General features: G+C 37.9%; 4 protein-coding genes, 1 long non-coding RNA gene and 1 other non-coding gene across 9 annotated transcripts; 4 read left to right on the top strand and 2 right to left on the bottom strand.

Annotated features, from left to right (window-relative positions):
- Positions 1–310: 310 nt before the first annotated feature.
- On the bottom strand, positions 311–2734 carry LOC117132617. The gene has a single exon (XM_033287370.1). The coding sequence runs from the start codon at positions 2732–2734 to the stop codon at positions 311–313; it is 2424 nt and encodes an 807-aa protein (XP_033143261.1).
- LOC117133140 lies at positions 1977–2083 on the top strand. The gene has a single exon (XR_004456981.1). It is a non-coding gene; the product is annotated as a small nucleolar RNA R71 (small nucleolar RNA).
- A 2113-nt stretch (positions 2735–4847) lies between the features above and the next one.
- On the top strand, positions 4848–8049 carry LOC103860325 (altered inheritance rate of mitochondria protein 25). Its single transcript, XM_009137911.3, has 12 exons — positions 4848–5044; positions 5245–5646; positions 5970–6056; positions 6247–6288; positions 6392–6436; positions 6753–6818; positions 6906–6962; positions 7043–7104; positions 7186–7306; positions 7382–7459; positions 7536–7642; positions 7751–8049. The coding sequence occupies exons 1-12, from the start codon at positions 4946–4948 to the stop codon at positions 7779–7781; spliced, it is 1197 nt and encodes a 398-aa protein (XP_009136159.1). The 5' UTR covers positions 4848–4945; the 3' UTR covers positions 7782–8049.
- A 3605-nt stretch (positions 8050–11654) lies between these two features.
- LOC103860324 (histidine kinase 2) lies at positions 11655–17442 on the top strand. Its single transcript, XM_009137910.3, has 11 exons — positions 11655–12386; positions 12467–13021; positions 13789–14049; positions 14127–14509; positions 14593–14779; positions 14868–14919; positions 15016–15245; positions 15333–15431; positions 15752–16383; positions 16643–17122; positions 17208–17442. The coding sequence occupies exons 1-11, from the start codon at positions 12111–12113 to the stop codon at positions 17419–17421; spliced, it is 3369 nt and encodes a 1122-aa protein (XP_009136158.1). The 5' UTR covers positions 11655–12110; the 3' UTR covers positions 17422–17442.
- Positions 17443–17775: 333 nt separating this feature from the next.
- On the bottom strand, positions 17776–20638 carry LOC103860322 (WRKY transcription factor 1). The gene is made up of 5 exons (XM_009137909.3): positions 20391–20638; positions 19363–19988; positions 18846–19020; positions 18619–18774; positions 17776–18542 (listed from the first exon to the last, which is right to left on the bottom strand). Exons 2-5 carry the CDS (start codon positions 19922–19924, stop codon positions 18092–18094), a joined length of 1344 nt encoding a protein of 447 aa, XP_009136157.1. The 5' UTR covers positions 19925–19988; positions 20391–20638; the 3' UTR covers positions 17776–18091.
- A 266-nt stretch (positions 20639–20904) lies between these two features.
- LOC103860321 lies at positions 20905–25095 on the top strand. Of its 4 annotated transcripts, none has more exons than XR_631347.3 (6): positions 20905–22887; positions 23002–23163; positions 23237–23439; positions 23525–23615; positions 23683–23764; positions 24066–25095. It is a non-coding gene; the product is annotated as an uncharacterized LOC103860321 (long non-coding RNA). The 4 variants fall into 4 exon arrangements; XR_631349.3 differs by having other exon boundaries at positions 23002–23168; positions 23247–23439; XR_631348.3 differs by having other exon boundaries at positions 23002–23168.
- The last annotated feature ends 299 nt before the right edge of the window (positions 25096–25394 follow it).

The following is a 25394-nucleotide window of genomic DNA, read 5'->3' as shown; positions in this document are numbered from 1 at the left end:
TCCGGTTTAGGGGTCGCTCCAGATGGAGTGGTCTCGCACCTGTTGATATCCTCCCCCAGACTTAGACTTGCTACCATTCTCCCCATACTCCTTGCGGAGTCAAGCATCTTGGCATATCCATCAGCATCAATGTTCACCATACTCTGCTCGGCTTCAGCACGTACCAGTGCAAGTTCCAGTGGGTCTTCGGTAAGAATCTCCTCGATCATTCCTTCTTGTGGTTGGAGCGGATCAACCCCTTCATTGACCTCAAAGGTTTGTCCATCCAACATTGGCTTCTTTAGCAACTCATCCATTTCGAATTGCATAACTATGTCCCAAGATTCAGATCAATCTTTCCCTGTCGCACATCAATGATAGCTCCGACAGTACATAAGAATGGTCTTCCCAAGATGAGGGGGTCTTTAGACTCTTCTTCGAATTCCAGAACAACGAAGTCTGCTGGAACAGTGGTGTTCCCTACTTTCACTTGGAGATCCTCTAGAATACCAACAGGAGATTTGACTGATCTGTCTGCGAAAACCAAGGACATCTTAGTTGGTTTGAAGTGCGTGTATCCGAGTCGTAAAGCGACAGAGTAGGGCATGAGATTCACGCTAGACCCAAGATCCACCAAGGAGCAGGCAAAAACTGTCTTCCCAATCTGGATAGAGAGGACAAATTTGCCGGGATCTCCTCGTTTTTTTATTTGCCTGTTCTGAAGCACTGCGCTGCACTCCTTGGAAACTGTCATGAACTCGCTCTCGTCTGATATTTTCCCTGAGATCAACCCCTTCATAAAGCTACGCATGGAGGGCATCATCTGAATCGCATCCATCAGGGGAAGTCGGACGGTTAGATCTTCCAGCATCTTCCTGCATTTTATTTCCTCCTTGTCCTTACGAGTGACCTTCGCTGGAACAGGGTAAGGGACTTTTGGAATGTATTCGCGAGGAGGAACAGCCTCTGGAATCGGGCGCACTGCTTCAGCCGGTTGTTCTGAGCGTGGCGAGGCTGTTTCAACTACCGGCTCTGTATTCCCCTCATCTGCTTGGTCGGCTGGTGGTTGCTCTGACTCATTCTGCTTGCCTTTCTCAGCCGCGGTGAACCTTCTTCTTTCTGGCTCGGAGAGTTGCTTCCCGCTTCTTAGCTGAACCGCATTGCACTCCTTGGGGTTTTTGTCTGTTTTACCAGGTAGAGTACCTTGCTGTCTCTTGACACTCTCGGCAGTCTGAGCTATCTGAATGTCCATCTGTCTCATATGGCTTGCGACATTATCATATTTGGTGCTCAGGTCTCTGAACATATGGTTCATCCTAGTATTGATCTCGGTAGTGACCTGGTTCAGCGCTTTCCCTTGGAGCTGTTGTCCTTGGAGGAGTTGCTGCAGCATGGTTTTAGTTTCATCTTGCGGAACAGCGACAGGGGTGGAGGTAACTTGAGTGTTCTGGTGGTTCTGTATTTGAGGCTGATTGCTCTGCGGTTGGCTTAGAACATATGTTCGGGGTTGATAGTTCTTCTGATATCCCGAATACTGGCCCTGGTTGTTCTGCGCCGGATCAACTTGTTTGTCCTTCTTAGGCCAGAAAAGTTGTGGATTGTTCCTTACGTTAGGGTTTGGGTGATAATTCTTCAGCTGCCACCCTTGTCCATTTACGTAACTCACTTCCTGCTGATCGTCTCCTGCCTGCTCAGCTTCAAACGCCTTGTCCCCCGCACTCTTCTCAGGAGTTGCTTCTTCCATTATGAAGACCTGGCTCTGGTTTCCCTTCAGCAGTTGGTCCACCTTCGCCGCTAGATCGTCTATGCTGTTCACACTTTTGGAGCGATCATGCTCCTTGTTCTTGTTGAGTGAACTGGAAGCCATGTTCTCAATCAACGCGAATGCACCAGGGGTGGTCTGAGTCATGAAGTCTCCGTTACTAGAGGAATCGAGGGTGTTCCGGTACTCATAGCTCACTCCATCGTAGAACACCTCCAATATGTAATCGTCATCAAACCCGTGGTGTGGACATTCCCTCTGGTACTCTTTATACCTCTCCCAAGCTTCATAAAAGGGTTCATCAGATTTCTGCTTGAAGTTGGAGATTCTATGCCTTAGAGCCGCGGTTTTGGACTTTGTGTAGAAGTGGCTCAGGAATGCTGATCGAACCTGATCCCATGAGGTTAGAGAACCGGTTGGGAGAGATTGCAGCCAACGTGCAGCTTTCCCTTCAAGAGAAAATGGGAACAGCGTGCACTTGACGTAATCCGGTGGCACTCCATTTGAGCGAGAGAAATTGCAGATCCTCTCAAAGGCCTCTATGTGATCCATTGGTATGTCTGAAGTGAGGCCACTGAATGTGCTCTTCTGTACCAGACCAATCAGTGCAGGTTTGATCTCATAATCCTGTCGAGTACAGGGTGGAGGGTTGATGGGGGAGCGGTTAGTAGCAAAATTCCTCGGAAGGTTTCGCTCCCCAATAAGAGCACCACGCTCCTCTCGCGCAGCGTTCTCGGCTGCTTGCTCTTGTGCAGCTTGTTGCTGATTCTGGATGGTTTGCTGCATCTGCTGCATCTGCTGTTGCTGATTCTGCATTTGTTGTTGAATGAGTGCCAATGCAGCAGTGAGGTCATCCATATTGCCATGATCACCCATGTTGGTGTCGGTTGTTCTTGGCTGTTGACGGTTCTGTCTTTCTAATCTTGCGAGTTCTTCGTTAGTCAGCTGATGTAGTGGTCCTTGTGCGTTGCTCCGAGTATGTCTACTGGTCATGCACTTGGATCATCTGTTCCAACAAAGAAGTAAAGCAAGTTAGATATCTCAGACTAAATATTAAACTGAAAAATAAAGGTAAAAGCTTAGTCCCCGTCGCAACGGCGCCAAAACTTGATACACTAAAAATGAATCCTTGCTACTGTCAAGTTAACAGTGGTAATTGTAATATTTGAGATTCAATCCAGAGGACCAGTTTACTCTTTACTCTTATGAGTTCAATGTCAAGCTGAGAAACAAGTGGGTTTTGAGAATTAATTGCGACAAAAGTAACAAGAATGCCTAGGTAATTTGAATTCAATTTAAATGAAGCTGGCTTAGGGTCAATAATCAGATGTTACTTGCAGAACTGAACAACTATTCAAGTGCGATGAAATGCGATCTAGAACTCAGATCACTCAGGTGGAACAACTCACTATCGTGATCTTGATCCCTATGCGAGTCGGTCTTGAATCCTAAGCTCTCGCTTGGAACAAGACGCGAAAGCAAGCTTTAGATGCGAGATCTGATTAGTTCACTTAATACCCTAATATCTACTCTCGCTGATTAGGGATACTAAACTCATTCAATATAGGTCGACTTATCTCCTAACGGTTAGCTAGAGGATTAAATCATAGATCCGACATTAAGTGATCAGTTCAATGCAGGCAGTAAGATCAATATGAATGAAGATAGTTGAGATCATTTATTTGTGTTCAGTTCATGCGGCTAACACCCTACAACCCTAAGCAAGCTTTGCCTACTACTCAATCATTAAGCAGGATGACACAAACAAGATTCCTGAATAATACTGCATATAAAATAAGTAAAAAGACAAAGGGTTCAGGGAAATCTTCTCGTGAGAATGAGAGATGGAGTCTTCTCCCTTACAAGTTGCGTAAAAATCCAAAAGAGTAATCTAGGTTTCTTGTAAAACTCGTGTGTCCTCTAAGAAAACGATAGCCTCCCCCTTTTATAGAGAGGCGCTGGTGATAGGAGAATAAGAGAAAGAGAAAGTCGAAACTAGGGCAAACTCCAGAATAGGAAGTTTCCTTAATGAACGGGAGCAGTCTAATGCTTGATCTCTTCGGGAGCAACCCTTGGGTTGTTCTAAATGACTGTTCCACGTTGAATCCTTCGAAACAGCATCAGACTTCCTGAAACTCTCTCCTTTACTCTTTCACCTGTTCCCAACCTAGAATGATGTAAATTAAACACGAATTAGGACTGAAAATGAGCTCAAAGTGCACATGTATTGGTATTAAAAACACCACATATCACACAATTTAATTTGTTTATGTAATTTTTTGATGAAACCGAAGTATTTGGTTTGCTCACACCAAACATGCTAAAGTAGATCATAAGAAATGCACAAACAAGTGAAAGAGAAAATTTATTAATAATTTACGTAAAAGTGTATAAAAGATCGGATCGCTCAAGTGGATTCGTCTAGAATGCAAAAATATCAGAGACAAGATAGATCAAAATGGAATAATCGTCTAACCTAGTTCACTAGACTAAAACCCACATAAAATATAAGTTCCTAAGCTAAGTTGTTGATGTGTAGATGTCCTTGGCTGCTACATAAAGGTCTTTCATGAGGAGCTCGATTAGGAGAGGATCATTATGAGGTTTGCCGATCCCGTCTGTAACCCTTTCTTCGAATGATACTACGTTATTTGAGAGACCAAAGGAGGAGATAGTTAAGTTTACGCTTGTTTCTACATTCCGCTGATACATCTTTGAGGAAACCGAATTGTGACAAAATTTTGATCATGGTGATCATGTTTATTTTTCTCCAATTGTTGTTATGGTTTTGGAAGTTTGTATTTTTGCCCCAAACTTTCATCTATCCTTTACTGATAGCAAAGTCTAATGCTCATTAGAGAGTGTAGTCTAATGCTCATTAGAGAGTGTTTTATCGATTCAAAAAATGCTATTATATTTATTGTTGTATTAATTTATAGAATTTCTAAGTAAAAAATTAAAAGAAAATACCAAAACACAATTTGGTTTTGGTGTAAGAGTTGGAGTTTAACCACAAACAATAGACTGATCCATTGTATTTGTGCTGGATAATTTTTGCACATCTTTTATAATCATTTTCTCTACTAATTACTCTAAACCCAGAGATAATCAAACCACGGGACGAATGTGGCTTCCACTAATTAAAATAGTTAAAATCTGTGAAAAAGCAAACATCGGCAGGGAAACAAAGAAAGCGAAGTCGTCATGCTCTTCCTTCTCTCCAAGCGCTCTCTCTCTTCTCTTCTCCTCCGATCCACTTCCCATCTCCGCGGCGATGCTATCTCCTCTTCCTTCTCTAACCTGGTATACACTTCCTCATCCCAAAATCAAATGCCATCATGGATTCAAAGATCAGAGCTTTCTTTCGTCGCCAGATTAAAAAAGACTGCACCTTTGAACTGAACTGTTTATGGGTTGAAAAGTTTTAACCTTTTTGCATCTTAGGAGTAGATTAGGGATTTTTTTATTTCTTTTTGCAGCTAAACCCTCTGAAAATCTTACAGGACGGAGTAGGACGCAGTGGGATCAGGACGTTGCATTCTCTATCTATGTTACTGAGAAATGGTCATCTGTGTTGTTGTTCTAAAGGAACCTTTCTTGATCAAAAACGGGTCTTGCTTTCCATTTTTCGATGCTTCAGCGACGCCAGTGGCAGTGGTGGTGATACTCCTCCACCTCGCTTGGACCGGAACTTTTTGGCTAAGCTATGGGTTTCTGATATGAAAAAGCTTAAGGAGAGGGAGAAGCGATTTGGGAAAGCTTCTACTAAGCATAGAGGAGAGAATGCAGTTTATGAGCAGTCTTCTTTAGCACACTCTGATGAAACTCATTACGAGCCTATCCTGCAGCAACCGCCTGTTAGCCAGTCTATGTCTGGTCCTCTCAAGCCTAAAACTTTGGATGAGGTTACTCTTTTATATATCCTTTGGCTACCATACCATACAAATGCTTTCTTTATTTTAAAGTTTTTTGCTTGAGATAATCTTTTTTTGTGTATAAATTGGATTTGTAACTTGCGTTTATAGCTCAATGTATATCTGTGAGATTAGTATGGTCTAAGACTGAACACAAACAATGTTGTTTTATCACTTGTGTAGATGTATGGAACCAAGTATGGGCTTTTTGATCAATTTCTATATGAAAGTTTTATCTGTGTTTAATTGGGTAGCTTACAGAAAATATTGAAGCTAGCTCATTGTATTCTTCATCTTCATGATTTTCTTGTTAGGCCAAAATTGCAACGCTGCTTGCTCGGTCTAATTTGCTGATTACAAGGGACATTGAATGGGCAAACCTGGTTCTTGGTTTCGAACAGGTATATTTTTTTTCTGCCAGTTCTCTTGTTCCTCATTAGACTATGTCATACTGTTTCTGGTTTCTGATGAATTAACTTTACCATGTTTGTGACTCTTACACATGTATTTCCCTTCAATTTCATCCCTGTCATCTTCTCTCTCCCAACGTTTAGCTGTCTAGCTTTTATACCACTCGTTTACTCTCTGCAGGAAAACCGCTATGCTGTAGTTGATGTTTGTTATCCTGAGGCGGTAAGTGATACAAAAGTTTTGAGCGTGCTACTGATACCTGAGACCTTGAGTTCAAATCAAGTTTTCTGAATTTCAAACCTCTCTTTTCTCTCTTCCTTGACAGCCTGTGGGGTCTATCCGGGAGCAAAGTCATGTAATTGCGCGGCAGGTTACATTCTCACTCTGAACTTGTAGTTATTTTTTATTTCGTGTCCTTACCTCAAATAATATCAATATGTTGTTATACTTTAATTCGTCTGTCACCAGCGAGCAGTGAGTTTTTGATATATTAGTTTCATTCATCACTCTCTGAAGGCTTGCATTGTGTCTATCTTTTATCCTCAAACCAATAAGAGTAGACCTGTGTGTATATTCCTTTGTTAGCTCAGAGAAGTTGTGTACGATCTACTGAGTACTGCATATCTTGTTAGGCGTAGTTTTCGTATGTGTCGTCCAAATGAGAATGATCTTTGTAACATCTGCAGCTGCTTCGTACCCGGCGACCATTTGTTGCTTCCATAACTGATGCTTTGGGTAACGAGCTTTTCCGGGTGAGGTTTCTTGGATTCTCTACTGTGTGGAACATTAAGTCTTCAATTTTGTTTGAGCTGAAGTAGTTCTCATCTTCATCATTTTAGGTTCGTAGACCTTTCTGGTGGATCACAAGTTCAATATATGCTGAGATTGATGGAGAGGTACGCTTGTGTTATCACTTACAAAACAGTGATACGATGTTAGGTCGTCTCACCTCTCGTGTCTGCTACTTGGTGTGTAGGAAATTGGTGTGGTTCACCGACGATGGCATCTATGGAGAAGAATTTATGATTTATACCTCGGGTAGACTTCAACACTAATTTCATTTTTAAACTTATCAACTTCGAACCAAACATGTGACATATACAGTATGTTGGTGTGCAGGAACCAGCAGTTTGCAGTGGTGGAGAATCCAGGGTTTTGGAACTGGACATTCACAGTGAAGGATGCTGATGGAGAAGTGTTGGCCCAAATAGACCGTGACTGGAGAGGATTCGGCTTTGAGGTTTGTCTTCTCTTTAACTGATAACGTAGTTTAGTTATGAACTTATGATGATGACCAATAAGCCTTGATACACAGATATTAACAGATGCTGGGCAGTATGTGATCCGATTTGGAAAATCTGATGCTGCATTCAAAAGTGGCCCTGCTAAAATGGTAACTCGGTGTATTTTTTTTTACTTTGGTGGAGAATAGAGAGATTTTTGATTGAGAGCTTTTCAACACATGGCAGATAGAAGAGTTACTTGTGAAACGGCCATTGACCTTGTCGGAAAGAGCTGTTGTCGTTGCTCTTGCTATTTCTCTAGATAATGATTACTTTTCAAGACATGGTGGCTGGTAAGTACTCTGTAGGAATCTTTTCTATTTCTTTTTGGGCTTATGCAGTCTCTTAGTGGATGAGACAAAGAAGCTTTTTATATCTGAAACCATTGTTGTTGGTGGCAGGGGTATCCCGTTCATGGCTGTGGGCGAGTAGCTTAGGTTTCAGCTTTGTCTTTTGGCACTTGAGAGCCGCCTTGTGTTGTGTTTCTCTATCTCTCTCGTTTCAACTCTTATGAATATCCAAGACTAAATGTAACTTTGAGTAATCCGATATATAATTTGGGTTTATTTATATAGTGAATGATCATTTTGGAAGATGATGACCAATGGGTCGAAATATTATTTGTATGAGATACAAAGAAGCCAACTCCACTTCGGCTTCTATATTTTTGTTGTTTATCATTTTTTCCTGTGTGAATATATATAGTGGCTTAATTATATTTGAGAATGTTTTCTGCCGGCATTATGTCATATTTTTTTCTGAAATGGAATAAGGTAATTTAAAAGGATAGTTTCTTAAAACGCTGTATAAAAGATAACAAAAAAAGCACGTTTTTGTAGTGGACGTATTGCCCAAAAGGAGTCGTAAAGAAAAAGAAAGACTTAGCAACCACCGAACTTAGTTATATTATTAACACATCCTTATTCCTCTTTTATTTTTTTTGTAACACATCCCTTATTCCCTATTAGTCTACTGAACAAAAGTTGTTGTTGTGTCATTTTCGTCTACACATAACCTCTTTTCTCTCTTCTCCACCAATGAAACTCATTACTTTTTAGTTTTATATGACGACTTTTCAATCTAATAATACAACCACAATTTCACAATATATATGTATTTGATTCTCTCTCCTTGTTTTTTTTTGGTATATTCAAGACACAAGAAGGCCGGTTAATCTCTTACCTGTAAAGTTTCAATGTCTAATCTCATAACTTTTAAGGTTTCAAATTTTCAATCGAACTCAAGCGTGGTGCTACTGCTAGCCATTTTAGCATTTTCTTTTACAATCCTGTGCGTCCATTAATAACTTCTCATTTCTTGATGCTTGAAATGCTTACATTCATCCCATTTCCAAATCTATAACATATAAAAGTTTAGACTTCTTGAAAGATCTATTTTGAGTAGACTCATTATATATATAAATAAATATCCAAAAATAGGTATTTGAGATTGTGAATGATATGATGATATGATGATCATAAAAAGAATAAATATGTCAGCAAAATAGATGTCAATGTATGATGGTATGTAGTTTAATATAAAATACCAAATCCCTTTTATTTAATAATAAGAGAAATATTCTAAATTGTAAAAATATTGTGATACAGGAACAAATTTTCTTTTTTTTGTTCCCTTACATTTTCAATTAATCTTGGTTTTGTCTTTCTTATTAACTGTATATATTTAGTTGTTGGTAACAACTAATTGTTTTTCCTTACCATACGAACAACATTAAAAGTGTATAGTTTAAGCTAATTTTGTTTATATTCAATTTACTATTGAAATTTATATTAATTAGGCTTCTTACAAATATAACATAAAATTCTTAATCAAATACAAAATTAACTCATTTTCATTTTGCTATATTTCACTACTTTCGTCATATTTCATTCTTAACATATCAAATTATTTATGAAAATATCGTTATATGTTCTGTTAAAAAATAAATATATATATATATATTTTTTTTTTCTTACTGGATCTCTTGCATATCCGGATATTGAAGACGAAATCCACGTGTTTTTTCAAGAATTTTTGGTGTTTTTTTTTCTTGCAACCACATGTGGATCTCCATTTATTTCGTCGGCGAAGAGAAAGACGTTATAGTGGCTATAGCAGTGAAGATCTTTAGTTTGTTTAGTTAGTTTGTTTGAACTACTGGTGGCTGATGAGTAGCTCGTTGCGTTGAGGGCTGCAACGAATCTTGAAAGGAGCTTCAGCAGCGACTAGCTATGGCAACGGTTGATCCCTGGTCGAATTAGCATCTTTCTTCTCGTAATCCTACTTTTTATGTTCCATCGAGGAGCTTCTCCTTCATAATCTTTTGTGTTTTGGTATTTGTAGTTCAATTCTATCAGGTGGTGGTCTTGTCGGTGTGCTTTGGTATTCAGTTCATCAGAGGCTTGTCTAATCTCTGCCGTTTTTGGTGGTTAGACCATCTACAATGCTACACTAAAATTTATTCTATATTTCATTTTAAAATAGAGTAACTCTATTATAGAGTTGGATTTACTCCAATGGTTCACTCTATAATAGAGTTACTCTATATTAGTGTGAAATATAGAGTAATCTTGTTTTTTTTTACTCCAAATATAGAGTAAAAAAATAAGATTACTCTATATTTCACTATATTATAGAGTAAATCTATTATAGAGTGAACTATTGGAGCAAATTCAAGTCTATAATAGAGTTACTTTATTTTAGAATGAAATATAGAGTAAATTTTAGTGTTGCATTGGAGATGCCCTTAGTTGTCCATAGGCGTATTCTGACATTTACTTATCTTCCGATTGAGCGGTTAGAATTTTTTTATTACTGTTAAATATTTTTGTAGATATTTTGTGTTTTAGTTTTCTCCTACGAAATCTATTAAGAGTTGGATCTTTTAAATCTTTTTTTAATAAAAGAAACTAAAATGTTTTAATGTAAAATATAATAATAATTCAATAATTGTAAAAAAAAGATCGGGTCAGACTTTTACATTATTAAATTGATGCTTCTTCAGGAACAAAAAAAATGATTGTTGGAATGGCGTTGCTCTGTGTAATTTTTATTCAAACAAGTCGGTCAAATATTTACTTAATTAAAAAAACATTTTATGTCAACAGCACATATGAATGTAAAACATGGATTCAAATCCATGTCTTGATTCAGTTTCACACTTAAAAAAAGGTATTAGATTACATGTCATGATTTTTAGTTAATTAAAACTAATTGTGTATTTTATAATGTTTCAGTAATTACCTTCCCCGCGCAAGATGATTATTATTGATGAGATCAGCATGGACCCAAAAACCACAAAAATATCAACATTGAGTGCATCAAAAGAAAAGAAAAAACATAAAAATAAAATGATCAAAAGAGAATTAGAAGTCTAGAGCATAGAGCTACTTAAAGAGAGAGAGAGAAAGGAGATCTGAGATTTCTCTCCGGCGTACGGCCGGCGCGTGAGCGTCCGTGCCGTCGCCGGAACCCTTATGCTTTTTCAAAGAGGTTGCTTTTAACCTCTTCTTCGTCGCGCCTCACCGATCGCTTTGTCGGAGCTCTGGATTGGAACCATCATTCATCGGTTGTTTCCTCGCGTGGAGGGAAGACGCGGTCGCGTGGTGGCTAACGGCGTGAGAAGAGAGGCTTGCATGTGTCAGTGGTTTGTTTCTCCGGGAGGTGGAGGCTTCTTCAGCTTCGCCGCCGCCGGTTCTAGTTCCCGGGAAGGGGAGGCTTTCTCTGCTCCGTCTTCGCCGATTTTGGCTCCGGAGGGTAGGGGCTCATATAGACCTACGCTGTCGGTTTAGGTCCCCGTTCTCTTTTGGGGTTTTCTTTCTTTCTTTGTCCTTTCTAGTTCGGTTTGGGTGATATATGTGGTGTGGTTTCTTGTCGTTTGGGTGTTTTGTTCGGTTTAGAAGGGATGAGCTATCGATAGTCGATGAAGCTCTCCATCGATGGAGACGATGACAAGAGAAGGAAAGCAGAGTGCTTGAGTCTCGGGCTTGCTTGGCCCAGTACGTGGAGTTGATGATTGGGATGAGCTCTCGGTTAGTCCGATGACGCTCTCCGTGACAAGCGCGGTGGATGTGAGCCGTTCGACGGTAACCGCCGGGATGAGACGAGACGGGATTAGGTTACGCCGACACGGGCTCTTGGATTAGGGCAGTGTCGGGGTTTGGGTTAGTGGGCCTTTTGGGCCGGATTGTCTAGGGTTTCGTAGGTTTTGGTGTTTGGGCCGTGGGCCTTTTTCTTGTAATTTTCTTGGGCTGGGCCCTTTTCTATTTTAATGAAATGTTGACGGAAAAAAAAAAAGAATTAGAAGTCTAGAGAGAAGTGACGTTCTTAAAAAAAAAAAAAAAAAAGAATATCATTGGCAACTTTCTCATCTCTTTGTCCAAAGCCTCTGATTATTGAGTTTGAGTTCGTCCAGTTTAGTTTCTCAAGGAGGGGCACACACCAACTTGGTCTTCTTCTTCTTCTTCTTCCCATCTTTCTGTTCCAAAATAAAAAAGATAGAAAGATTTTTATATTTTTCTCTCTCTCTTTAGTGAACCATGTTGTTTTGCTCAAAGCTTAGCCACGAAAACGACTGAGTTTTGGCTTATCTTGTCTTCTTTAGCTTCATCACTTAGTAAAACTTCTCTCTCTCTTTTGATTCTTCTCAAATCTTGATTTCTAGGAGAATTCTGAAAAAAGAAATCCCCCCAAATTCTGAATCTCAGATTAAAAGGGGTCTTCCCCCAAGAATTGGTAGATGTGGTTTTGGTGCCGGCCGACATGTCTATAGCTTGTGAGCTCTCGAATCCCAATTTAAAGAAGACAAAAGCAGAAAAACGGATACCAACCAAGATTCTGCTTATCCGGGTTTTATGTGGCTTAGTTGTTCTCTGGCTCTGCTTAAGCTTAAGCTTAGGCTTCTTATGTATATGCAAGAAGAAAGAGGCTGCTGCTGCTGCTGATGACTCTTCTTCTTCTGCTAAAGGGATGTTGTTCAGGAATCAGAGCAGAAGTGAGATTGATGCTATGCTTTCTCTCTTCTTTGATTCAAATCAGGTTTCCCACTACTTCTTTCTTCTTTTTATTATTGTTTGACAATTTAATTTACTTAAAGCTTTTGAATAATTGGAGAACAGGTAACATCTTTTGAATGTCGCAAGGAGAATGGTGGTATTACATGTTCCTTGTCAACACGTTCCGAGAAAGGAGACGAGGAGGAGGAGGAGGCTAAGAGACATGTTGTTGCAGAGCTTATGTCATCATCTGAGAATGAAGAAGAAGGAGGTGTGCTGCATCAGGTTGTGTTGTTTTATGTAATGAACAAATGTCATTGGTGGTTGGTCCTTTGTGTACTACTAGTGGGCGGCGGCCGTATGATATTTGCAAGAAAAGAAGTTTCTTCTTTAGTACAAGACAAGCAGCAGCAGCAGCAGCAATGCAAAACAGCTGGGAAGTGGAGGAAGAACATGCTTCTACTCGGCATCATCGCGGGAGTTTCTTTGTCTGTTTTATGGTTTTGGGATACAAACGAGAAGATCTTGTTCCAAAGGAAAGAGACGTTAACCAACATGTGTGAGGAACGAGCTCGGGTGTTGCAGGACCAGTTCAATGTTAGCATGAACCATGTCCACGCCTTGTCCATTCTCGTCTCTACCTTTCACCACGGAAAAACCCCTTCTGCCATTGATCAGGTAAACTTAGAGTCCGAATGGTAACATGTGGAACAACTGCGGTGCGGTTCTAATAGTAACAAAAACGTATAGATACATGTGTAAATCTAGAGATAATAGTAACAAAAACGTATAGATACATGTGTAAATCTAGAGATTTTTTTTAATCTAGAGATTTTTTTTTAACCTAGAGATTTTTTTTAATGTTAATTGCGGTGCGGTTTAACAGTAAAAAAAATGTATATATACATGTGTAGATCTAGAGTTTTTGGTTAATGTTAACTGTGGTGCGGTTCTAATAGTAACAAAAACGTATAGATACATGTGTAAATCTAGAGATTTTTGTTACTGTTAACTGCGATGGTGTTTTAATAGTAACAAAAACGTATAGATACATGTGTAAATCTAGAGATTTTTGTTACTGTTAACTGCGATGATGTTTTAATAGTAAAAAAAACATAAATACATGTGTATATCTAGAGATTTTTGTTAATGTTAACTGGCATGTAGTTCTAATAGTAAAAAAAACGTATAGATACATGCGTAAATCTATAGTTTTTTTTGTTAATGTTAACTGTGGTGTGGTTCTAATAGTAACAAAACGTATAGATATATGTGTATATCTAGAGATTTTTTGTTAATGTTAATGTGCGGTTCCAATAGTAGCAAAAATGTATAGATACACATGTAAATCTAGAGATTTTTGTTAATGCTAATTGTCGTGCCGTTCGGTTAGTTATAAAATTCCATTCTTAAGATTCTTAACTGTTGATATTTTTTTTTTTCAGAAAACGTTTGGTGAGTATACAGAGAGAACTAATTTCGAAAGACCTCTCACGAGCGGTGTTGCTTACGCATTGAAAGTCACACACTCTGAAAGAGAGAAATTCGAGAAGGAACATGGATGGTCAATAAAGAAAATGGACTTTGAAGACCAGACTCTCGTCCAAGGCTTCGATCCAGCTCCTGTTCAAGACGAATACGCACCCGTTATCTTCGCTCAAGAAACCGTCTCTCATATTGTCTCTGTCGACATGATGTCTGGAAAAGTAAATCCCACTTAAGCTTCTTGTTGTCATAGTCTCAGACAGTTGATTAAACCAATCTTTACTCTTTTGCTTTGTAGGAAGACAGAGAAAACATCTTGAGAGCGAGAGCCTTAGGGAAAGGAGTGTTAACATCACCTTTCCAGCTTTTGAAATCAAACCATCTCGGCGTTATATTGACTTTCGCTGTGTACAACACCAACCTACCGCATGACGCTACTGAAGAAGAGAGGATCCAGGCAACAATTGGGTACCTTGGCGCATCGTACGATATGCCTTCACTAGTGGAGAAGCTTCTTCAACAGCTTGCGAGTAAACAGACCATATCTGTAAACGTTTACGACACGACTAACGCGTCGTCTGTCATTAAAATGTATGGCTCGGAGGTTGGTGATATGAGCGAAGAGCACATTAGTAGCCTTGATTTTGGTGATCCCTTTAGGAAGCATGAGATGCACTGCAGGTTTGGTTTCGTTCAGTCTCTCTCTCTACACTCTCTATGATCATTCACTCAGAGATAATGTGGTTTTTTTTTTTTTTAAACAGGTTTACACAAAAACCACCGATTCCTTGGTTAGCTATAATGCCACCAGGCTTCGCATTGGTTATCACGCTTCTTCTTGGTTATATCTTTAATGAAGCCATTAATCGAATTGCTACTGTTGAAGAGGACTATCAGAAAATGATGGAGCTTAAGGCTCGTGCTGAGGCTGCTGATGTGGCAAAGTCACAAGTAACTTTCTTGTTCTTTTTTTGTTTTTTACTTATGCCTAATCAAAGTTCTTATGTTTTGATCAAAATGTTTATTTGATGATTGGCAGTTTCTAGCCACTGTTTCTCATGAGATACGTACCCCAATGGTTGGTGTTCTAGGTAAAACGAGGAAGAAACTTAATTATGATTATTACCGTTTTTTGGATTTTTGTTTTCTCTGGAAGTGAAACATGTAAGGGATTGTTTTTTTGACAGGGATGCTGAAGTTGCTGATGGACACTGATCTTGACGCAAAACAATTGGACTTTGCTGAAACGGCTCATGGCAGTGGGAAAGATCTAATATCGCTGATAAACGAGGTTCTTGATCAGGCGAAGATTGAGTCAGGAAGACTTGAGCTTGAGAACGTGCCTTTTGATCTACGGTTCCTTCTGGATAATGTTTCATCCCTCCTCTCTGGCAAGGCTGCTGAAAAAGGAATCGAGGTATACACAACATCAACACAAAGTTTGGTCTTATTTCATTCAACTCTTTTTCTAATGAATGTTTTCTTTCTTTTGTGTCAAGAACAGTTGGCTGTTTATGTTTCTAGCAATGTTCCAGCTGTTATAGTTGGTGATCCGGGTCGGTTCCGACAGATAATCACAAACCTTGTTGGAAACTCAATCAAGGTATTTACTGCTACCTAGCTCTAGGCATTCGGGTCCAGTTCCGGCTCGGTTCTTCAGTTCTAGAGGTTTAGAATCCGTTCAGTTACTTAGAAAATTTGGTTCCGGTTCGTTCGGTTCTCAATTTGGTTCGGGTAATAAAGTTAGGAACCAGCTAATATCCAAATAATTTCGGATTGTTCTGATTTTTTTCCGGTTAATTCGGACTAAAAAATTGAAAAATTCGGATTTAAAAAAAAAAATTGGGGTTTCTACCCCAGTATAACTTTAAGAACCAACATATAAGTCTCTCCTGATGTTTTGTTCTTTTTCCATAAATAAAGTTCACACAGGAAAAAGGACACATATTCATCTCGGTGCACCTAACCAATGAGGTGAGAGAACCGTTTGAAACAGAAGATGAAATACTAAAACAAAGACTTGGTTCGGATGAGACATCATGTAACACGCTTAGCGGGTATCCAGCTGTGAATGCAAGTGGAAGCTGGAGGAACTTCAAGACATTTCAGGACCATAGTTGTGATAAAACTGAGTTGCTTGTTACTGTGGAGGACACAGGGATTGGCATTCCTGTTGATGCACAGTCTCGGATCTTCACTCCGTTTATGCAAGCCGACAGTTCGACATCACGGACTTACGGTGGGACAGGGATAGGTTTAAGCATAAGCAAGCGTTTGGTTGAGCTCATGCAAGGAGAGATTGGGTTTGTAAGCAAGCTTGGTGTCGGCACTACTTTCTCATTTACCGGAGTTTTTGGAGAACGGGAAAGGGATTCATCAGTCACTGCCTTGGAGCTATTTGATCAATCTATTCAGGAGTTTCAAGGATTGAAAGCATTGGTTATTGATAGCAGAAACATTCGAGCCGAGGTTACTCGTTACCATCTTCAGAGAGTTGGTGTATCTTCTGTAGACATTGCTTCAAGTCTTGCAACTGCATCTTCTTCCTGTGCCAGGTACTTTTGCTTTCCATTTCTTGGTGGAAGTGTCTTAAACTCTCGGTACCGTATGCCTTTTAGGATTAGGAAAAGTACTTTTAATGGGATAAGTTACTATAAATACGGGTCTAAGAGATTGTAAATTATTTGTTTTCACATAATCAATAAATAAGTTTCTTTGCTTTCTTCAAAGTTAATTCGCGTTTGTTGCTTATTAACGACACTTGTGATGAGATTACTTCATGTGTTACTCAAAAATTTTAAAATTGTTTGGCAGTAAATTAGTGAACTTGGATTTGATTCTAATCGACAAAGATGCATGGAACAAGGAAGAGTATGTAGCATTTAACAGTGGTCAAGAGCCCTCTACGAGACACCCAAAGATTATACTTTTGGCTACCTTTACAACTCCAGCAGAGCTCAGTGAGATCAAATCAACTGGTTTGGTAGACGAGGTGGTGATGAAACCGCTTCGAATGAGCGTCTTGATATGCTGCTTGCAAGAAACCGTGGGAAGTGGTGGCAAGAAGAGGCAGACAAATAGAAAACCAAAGAATCTTGGGAACTTGCTTAGAGGAAAACATATTCTGGTGGTAGACGATACGATGGTAAACAGAAGAGTGGCAGATGCAGTGCTAAGGAAATATGGAGCTCTTGTGACTTGCGTTGACAGTGGCAAAGCTGCAGTTGCAATGCTTAAGCCGCCTCATGATTTTGACGCATGCTTCATGGATCTGCAGATGCCTGAAATGGATGGGTAAAGTCTTTTGCTTTTAACGGTTGTGGATATGATGATGAATGCAAAAACTCATGGGTAATCTCTTTTTTGTTTACTGGTGCAGATTTGAAGCAACGAGGAGAGTACGTGGTCTGGAAGAAGAGATGAACAAGAAAGAAGAGTCAAGGAAGTGGCACACACCAATATTAGCTATGACTGCTGATGTGATCCAGGCAACAAATGAAAAATGCATCAAGTGTGGGATGGATGGTTTTGTATCGAAACCGTTTGAAGAAGAAGAGCTTTATTCATCAGTGGCAAGATTCTTCGAAAAATAAAAAAAAGAACATATATTATTATCTATAGTTTAGGCAAATCCATGAAGTTTGATGGTATAGTCAGATTTGTCTATTGTAGGAGTTTCGTTTTTTTTTTCTTTAGTGTGAGAAGAATGCAGATTATCATTGTATAGATATATATACATGAAATATAATATAGGTGTATAGATTCAGGACCAAAGGGTCTCTTTTAGCTGTAAAACAGTTTGCTTGTTGTGTAGTTAAAAGATGAGTTTAGTTGTTTGCAAGATTGTTGTGTACTTTTCAAGTATCATTTAAATTGAATTTGTCTACATCAATACCGAAAACATAAAATTGCACTTTGTAATGCTAAAAAGGAAACTTAAGTGGAAGTAGTAGATGGATTTGTCTTAATACCATTAATAAAAGTTGGAACAAATCATATACAATATCCCCAATCTACAACTATTACAACACAGGCTCCATCAACAAAGAAAGACACTCTTGTTGTGCTACCCAACTCTTATTTGAACCAAATCGAAATGGCTTAATGGCGCATGCTATATAATATAAAGGGTCATAAGCATACACTATTCCCATCATTATACACTAAATCTAATCCGGTTCCCGCCTGAAACACCAAACTGTATGCCTGTACTAATCTCTATGTTAAGCATCTGTATATCATTTAACACCGATACATATGCCCTTAGCTTTGACCAGACTCTTCTTTGGGTTTCTGTTCCTCCTCACTCTCCATAGTTCTTGATGTGTTAGCATCTGACTTTGTTTTGGCTGCTTGATCTTTTGTTACCTCTGATCTCTCCTTTATTTCCTCCATAGGTTTTGCATCCAAGACTGGACCTTGATCAAGACTTTTCTCAAGGCCATTACTCTTAGCTTTCTTTTTCAAGTGATGTTCTTCTTTTGTAATAAGAGCTGAGCTCTGGGGAGTTTTGTTGACTTCAGGGTCTTTACCACTCGGTTCTTTGTCATCAACTTCAGAGTCCAGCGTGTTGTTATGAGTGACAATCCTTCCTGGTGGCATATCGTGGTCGTGGTTTCCCTCGTACGTCATTATAAGCATCTTCGTGTCACGAGAAGACCTCTCCACGTGTTTCTTGACCGGGCATCCAGAACTTGAACATCTATAGTAGCTCCTAATAAAACAAAAAAACAATGTGAGTGCGGGAGAGGAGTATATAAAACTAAAAGTTTGTAAATCGGATCACTTACCTTGGATATGGACTGCCTTTCACAGACTTCTGACCATATTTACGCCACCTGTACCCATCATTCACAATATCAAACAGTGTCTGAGTATGAACCACGTTGCGTGATTCATTGTTTGGCCTCTCCATTGGAATCTGCTCTATGCTCCCTCCTTTCTTTCTGATTTTAGTAAACATCAAACATGAGAAGAAACACACAAACGAACATAAATGAAATGTGATTATCAGTACCTTCGCTTTGAGGCAGGACTAATGTTATCCTTGTGAGTTATGTCGCTCTTTATCCTACTTGATGGTGAAACATCAGTTTTCACTTCATCAGCCATTGGAACAACAGAAAGATGTAATCCTCCATGGACCTTCGGTGGTTGATGTGTCTGAACACTACTAGATCCAGATGATTTCTCTGCAAACATAAACCAACATCATAAGCTGCAAAGATTGTTTTATACTCCCTCAGTATACAAATAATTGATTGTTTTAGTCTTTTTTTTTTCTTGTATACCAAAGATATGAGGTTCTAGCTTCACTTAATGCATTTTGCTTAAAAAAATAAAATATAAATTAAAAATGTCAGTGGTTAGATTTTTATTGGAAATCAAATAAAACTTTACAGTAATCAAAAGTAAAACCAAAAAGTAATAGACAAAAATAAATATTTAATTTTTCTTACCATGTGTGAACAACCTTAAACATTAATCTTTTGTATACAGAGGGAGTATAAAAAAAAAAGAAGAAATATTCTTACCTTTACTCACAGCCGTCAAGACATCACTTCGTCTATCTTGATTGATAGGAATAGCAGCACCACCACCACCAAGAGGCTTAGGATGATCATGCTCACCAAAGTAAACAGTATCCACAATCTGTCCACCCGGAGACCGTTCCAGTTGCTTCTTGGCTTTGCAGTTAGGGTGCGTGCACCTGTAATAGCTCCTCACAAACTCATTCCCTTTAACAAGTTTCTGTCCATACTTCCTCCAGTTGTATCCGTCTTCCATAACTTTCTCCCGGATAAACGGGCTACTACTCCCTTCCGTACCAGACTGCAAGGTTAAGACAGTACCAGTTTCAGGAACCTTTGGTGCTTTCTCCGAAGCAACAACAACTTCTTCAGACACTGAAGCTGGAACAGGCTGTAGTAGCTTCTTGCTGTCCGTAGATTCCGGAATCTCGGCTGAACATTGCTCAGTTTCAGTAGCCACTGGTGTAGCCTCCATTTTATCAGGGGAAGCAACAACAACAACATCAGGTGCTTTTTTAGTCTCGCTTGAATTGTCACTAACCAAGACTTTTCCCACCTCAGCCATTAAAAGAACCAACAAGAATCTCTAACCAGCAGATAGTAATTTTTAATCAGAGCTTAACATTAACCTGAAAGAGACCAATATAATCAATCAATCACCACAAAAAAAAAATTTAAAAAATATTTCAGCAAATACAAAACACTAAAAACTAATCTCTCGTGAGTATAACAAACATAAAGTTCTATGCTTTGGTCAGACGACAACATTCTTAAGAGTCAACCTTAAAGACTACCATTAAAAAAAGTGTTATTAACCAAACAAAAACAAATGATGATCCCTTATATTACTACGTTAATCTACCATCTTGAGAGAATCATCGTTTGTCCTTAAAAACCATCAATAGCATCTAAAATATTTTCCTTTTATTCTCCTCAAAAACATTTAATATTAATAAGCATTATTAAGTTCTGAATTAAAGAACTTTTCTAAAAAAACTATAAAAGAAAAGAAAAGAAAAAAAAGTAATCACCTAGCACAGACATCGAGAAGATCACCATCCGACCAAGATTTTCGAAAACTGAAGCTTCTCAAGTTCCGGTAAGAACAAGAATCTGCAGATCGAAACCGAACAACCTCAAAATTAGGGTTAAACTAAAAGCCAGAGAGAAAAAAGGGGGTCGTGTCCGAATATCAGATTGGTTGGACTTGAGAAGGACTTTGGAGGAGAGAAGTGGGAAAGGAGGGGATATTATTCGGTGCGGTGCGGCGCACTGAAAGATATGTGGATACAGTTTGATCTGAATACGTTTGCCAAGTCTTGAGATGACATATATTCTCTCCCACTCACAACCTGCAAGCCGACAAAATTAAAGTAAGCGTTGGGACCCACTCAGTGCATAATAATCTCGTGTGTCTCATTAGTATTGTGCCTGGTGGCCCCCAGAGGGTCATAATGTGGGAGAAATTCAAAAATACAGGGATCGATTTTTGCAAATAATAAATCATTCAAGGAACAATGGACTTTAGTAGCAATATAATTTAATTGATTTCTTAAAAGCGAGTTTATAAATATTTTTTACGATTTTAATACGAAATAGGAAAGTAAAATATTAAGTCTATATTGATTGACATGCAGAGCAGCTTCTCATGGAATTTTCATAAACTAAATTAATCAAATGCTGAACCGAACCAACTTTTTGTTTGGTCCATTTCAAGATTGCAAACTAACCTAACAGAAAATCGATTTTCCTAAACCGAACTCACCGTTTTAACTAAATCCGCATGCTTACCTACAACATTGGAACGTTGCACATGTGTAGCCATAAATATACACAACTTTTTAACATTTGCACCCAAGAAAATTAAAAAAAAATAATAATATATATATATATACAACTAAACCAAAATTTTGAAACTAGAGGTCACTAGTAAGCAATATAAAGTATAACTAGAAAAGAAAAACATATATTTTTAATCTTTACATTGCAAAAATTCAAGACTGCAATGGGGGGAAATGAATTGAGATTGCATTTGTGATTTGTGATTTGAGTTTTACATCATTAAAGTTTTATGTATAATTGTGCTTTCTATTCAGATCATTCAAAGGACGGTTTTCTTGTGGAAGTTGAAGCTACTAAAGGAAGGAGACCTTTTAATATTTTGCGATTTTACAATCATTTTATGATGTCTGAAGAGAAACATAAGCATGCCAAGAGAGCCGGCCCTAGGCTCAAGCAGTAGAAGCAATGACTTCCGGCCGCTAATTATTATCAACAAAAGCAACTACATTTTCTTAAAAATGTGTGTTAGTGCAGTGGTTGATTAGCCATTGTATTTATATACTAAACCCCGATTTGAATTGTCCCACTAACAGAATTTTTATTTTCAGTCATTTTTTTATTTTTGGTTTCTGGCCTTAAAATTTCTAGGACCGGCTCTGCATGCCAAACACAATAACTAGGTTTTGATTCGATAAATTCATAAACTTAAACACAGAAAACATATAATTAGCCCACTTTCGTGACTCAAAATCGTTTAATAGACTCAACTATTGGTTATTATAAATTGAAAGTATAAATCAAACCACTTTCTCCGAGGAACAAGGCATCGATTCTCACACAACTTGACCTTTTTTTGGACTACTTTTATTTAGGACCTCAAGTACTTTTGTAAGTAAAGTTAGTAAAAGAGCATTTTCAAGAGTCAATTTGTTGAACCACCACTGATCCTCAACACTTTCGAATTTAGGTAAACAATTTTGTTAATTTATTCAAATATTCACAAAACTCCAAACGCGAAATTGTAGTGATCAACGCTACACTCTTTACAAAGATTAATAGAAAGTGAGAGAAAAGAACATTTTTGTTGAATAAATTAACTAAATTTTTCCAAAGTGAATGAACACTATTTCATGGATGGTTTAACAAACATTTATATAGTAACACAATCATTTTGAACTCAGACTGAAATTAAACTGTCTAAAACAATGACACTAATAATCCATTTGTTTCAAATATGAAAAATGAACTATTGTTTGTGATTGGTATTTTGAAAGTTAGTTTTACCATTTGACCAACTCAAATGCATCATCTATAACCTGTTTCATGCTTCTTTTATCTTTATTCTGTAACCTCTTCTACATCTATCTATATATATATAAAATTGTCTGCCTCTCTCCTAGGCCATCCAGCTGGAAACTCGCTCTCTGAGAGGTTGACACGTGTCAATTAAAACGCGCCGTATCACTTAACTCTGTCGTCGTGGGCTTTGATCGCGTTTTCTGAGATTTGGCTCTGAATCCGGCCCGCTGAGATGAATGTCTAACCCTAATTGAAGCGAAGAAACGATGTTCGTCTCTCCTCTTCATGCGGCGTTTGTGTGCAGCATGTCACGAGCGTTGACCAAGCGGCATGACAAGCGACGAGATGGACATCATTGGAACAAACGACGGAGTGTGACGAGAGATAGCAAAGACAATTGCTGCAGTTCAAGCCTTCATAGGGAAGCTGGATAGGCTCTCGGACAGGGTAGGTTACAAGAGCTATAATCATTTTGGTTTCATTTTTTTTGGTACAAAAAAGAGGAACGAAGGTTTGTGTTTAAGTTGTTTTTTCTTTGTTTTTGCAAATTGGTATCATCAGGCTGGGCTAGGAGGAGATCGGGACACTACAAATGTCTTCGAAAGTTCAAATCTTGCCGCATCAGTCATAACAACCATAGGTGAGGAACGCATGGCTGCTCTTGGAGGTTCCTTGGAAACCATAGCAGAAGCCAAAGCCGGAATTACTAAACATGGTCGTCCAGTTAGGTGGCTTTTGCTTTTATGATCATTAGCTTATAAGCACATTACTTGATTGAGTTTTATAAAACTTTTAGGTTGGTTTAGGTGGACCTTTTCTTGCTCATATCAAGGACATTATTTACTCTAAAGCAGCTTCATTGTCGTCACCGGTTGTATTGGCATCTAGCATTGGGTCTGGACGTCTGGTTCATCAATCAAAGGCATCACCAACAAAGATGGGATTGGGCTTTGTCAGTCTTGTGACATTGTTATACAAAGTGAAAAAGATGATAAACCAGTAAGTTTCAAAGACTTTGTTACTTTTCTATTTGAAGCAAGAACTTCATTTGTGTTTTTTAACAATTTGTACATATCAAACGCAGATTGTTGAGCTTTGTGATGTAAATCTACGCATGCTTGGAAACCACCAGCTCCAAAACGATGTACTGCCACATGTATATCTTCGTGATCAAGGTATGTTACATTTTTCTTCACAAATACTAGCTATGTGTATTGAAGTAATTCATTATATTTTCCATAGTTTGAAGAAGCTGCTGCACAACAAAGCTGAAGCATTCCTTTCAAATGACTACTATGAGTCACACCTTGAATGGATGGACTAGGTACATGTTCTTTGCCCGTTCATGTTTATAAACAAGTAACAATCCATTTTTATAAATAAGAAATAAGAGGATAGTTTTTATAAGACGAGCTCTGTTTTCTTCTATTCTGATTTTCTTCTTCGTGGATGATATGCCCAACACTTGATCAGACACTAACGACAGTTGCTGATATGCTTAGTGATGGAATATCAGACACTTGATCTTCTATTATGCTCATTTTAAACATAACCACTCTTTGCTGTCTGTGTGTTGTGGCACATGAAACAAGAGAGTATGTTTTGATATCATGTGTATATTGCAGGGAGGTCTGGAAACTTATCCTCTTACGCCTTGATCCAGTTTGCAATCTATTTTCTTCATGGCTACAGCTCTTATCATGGTTGAGGCAAGGCTCAGCAGCTGCTCCTAAAACGATGAGGACTGTGGTGGCTCAAGCTGCAATTTTTTCTTCTATGGCGTCAACGCAACAAACGCAACAACGTTCTTCACAACCAAGAGTCAATAAAGGTCATAAGTTTGTTTAGAGTCATCAACCACAAGTGCGTGACTGGTTTCCTGTTTTTTTTTTCTGTTGAGAGCACTACTCTGTTTTGTACTAGCTTCCTGTTTTTTCTTTATTTTTGCCATGGAGTTCAGTTAGATTAGGTTCTTACATTTATAGTTTCATATTTCATTTTTCAATGATATTAACATATTTTAGCCAAAAAGAAAAATAATACTATCAGACTTTACAACACAGTTTGCATATTATCTGAAAGTGCTATTTATTTTCAGTTTCGTATGTTATATCGATTAGCAAATTTTCTAACGTATCTTACACATGAAGGATGAAAGAGTCAACTTTAGTATACGAAAATAATACATGAGGAGAATGTAGCTTATGGATAAAAAGATTAAAATGTTTTTCCGATAACATATTTTGTAATGACAAGATAAAGAAAACTTAAACGTCAAAAACGACATCCCTAAATATGCAAAAAGTTACCCAATATATGATATAAAACAAATCAACTTCAGAATTCTACAATTTCACATGCAATATATCAAATTACCTTCTCCAGGTATTAAGAATTTTTTAAAAGCAATAAAAGTTAATACAAAAGGTTAGCATTTGTTTCTATTATAGAAAAAAATAAAACCAATAGAAACATATGCAAATTGCTTAAAAAATCATCCCATTATATTTTTTGAAAAACGTTATATAAAAATATAATCCATTGTTTTCAAATAAGTCGACACAACTGGTGTAGAACATAACCTCATAAAATATAATCCATACAACATAAACTAATCAAACATACTTATAACTAAAAATAATAATAGTAATATTAGAAAAAAAAACAAAACAAAAAATAATAGATTGCACAAATTTTAAATATATATTGTTAAGTAGAAATAGTCATTCGTATAGTTCGATGGAAAGCAATATATATATATATATATATAAATCATGAAAAGGGTGATTGTTTTACTAATTAACAATTGATATTAAAAATACAATACAACAATTTAGATCAAATTTTGAATAATTATTTAGTTTAATATAATAAATATTTAGTTGTAAACTATTTTCTGTACGCTTTTGTATTCTTTTGTATTATGTTATAAATATCTAAACATCAATCACAAA

This window comes from Brassica rapa, chromosome A03 (genome assembly GCF_000309985.2).
Source record: "Brassica rapa cultivar Chiifu-401-42 chromosome A03, CAAS_Brap_v3.01, whole genome shotgun sequence".
Taxonomy (NCBI): Eukaryota; Viridiplantae; Streptophyta; class Magnoliopsida; order Brassicales; family Brassicaceae; genus Brassica; species Brassica rapa.
The sequence above is the reverse complement of the archived record's forward strand: the minus strand, read 5'-3'. Positions and strand labels throughout refer to the sequence as shown.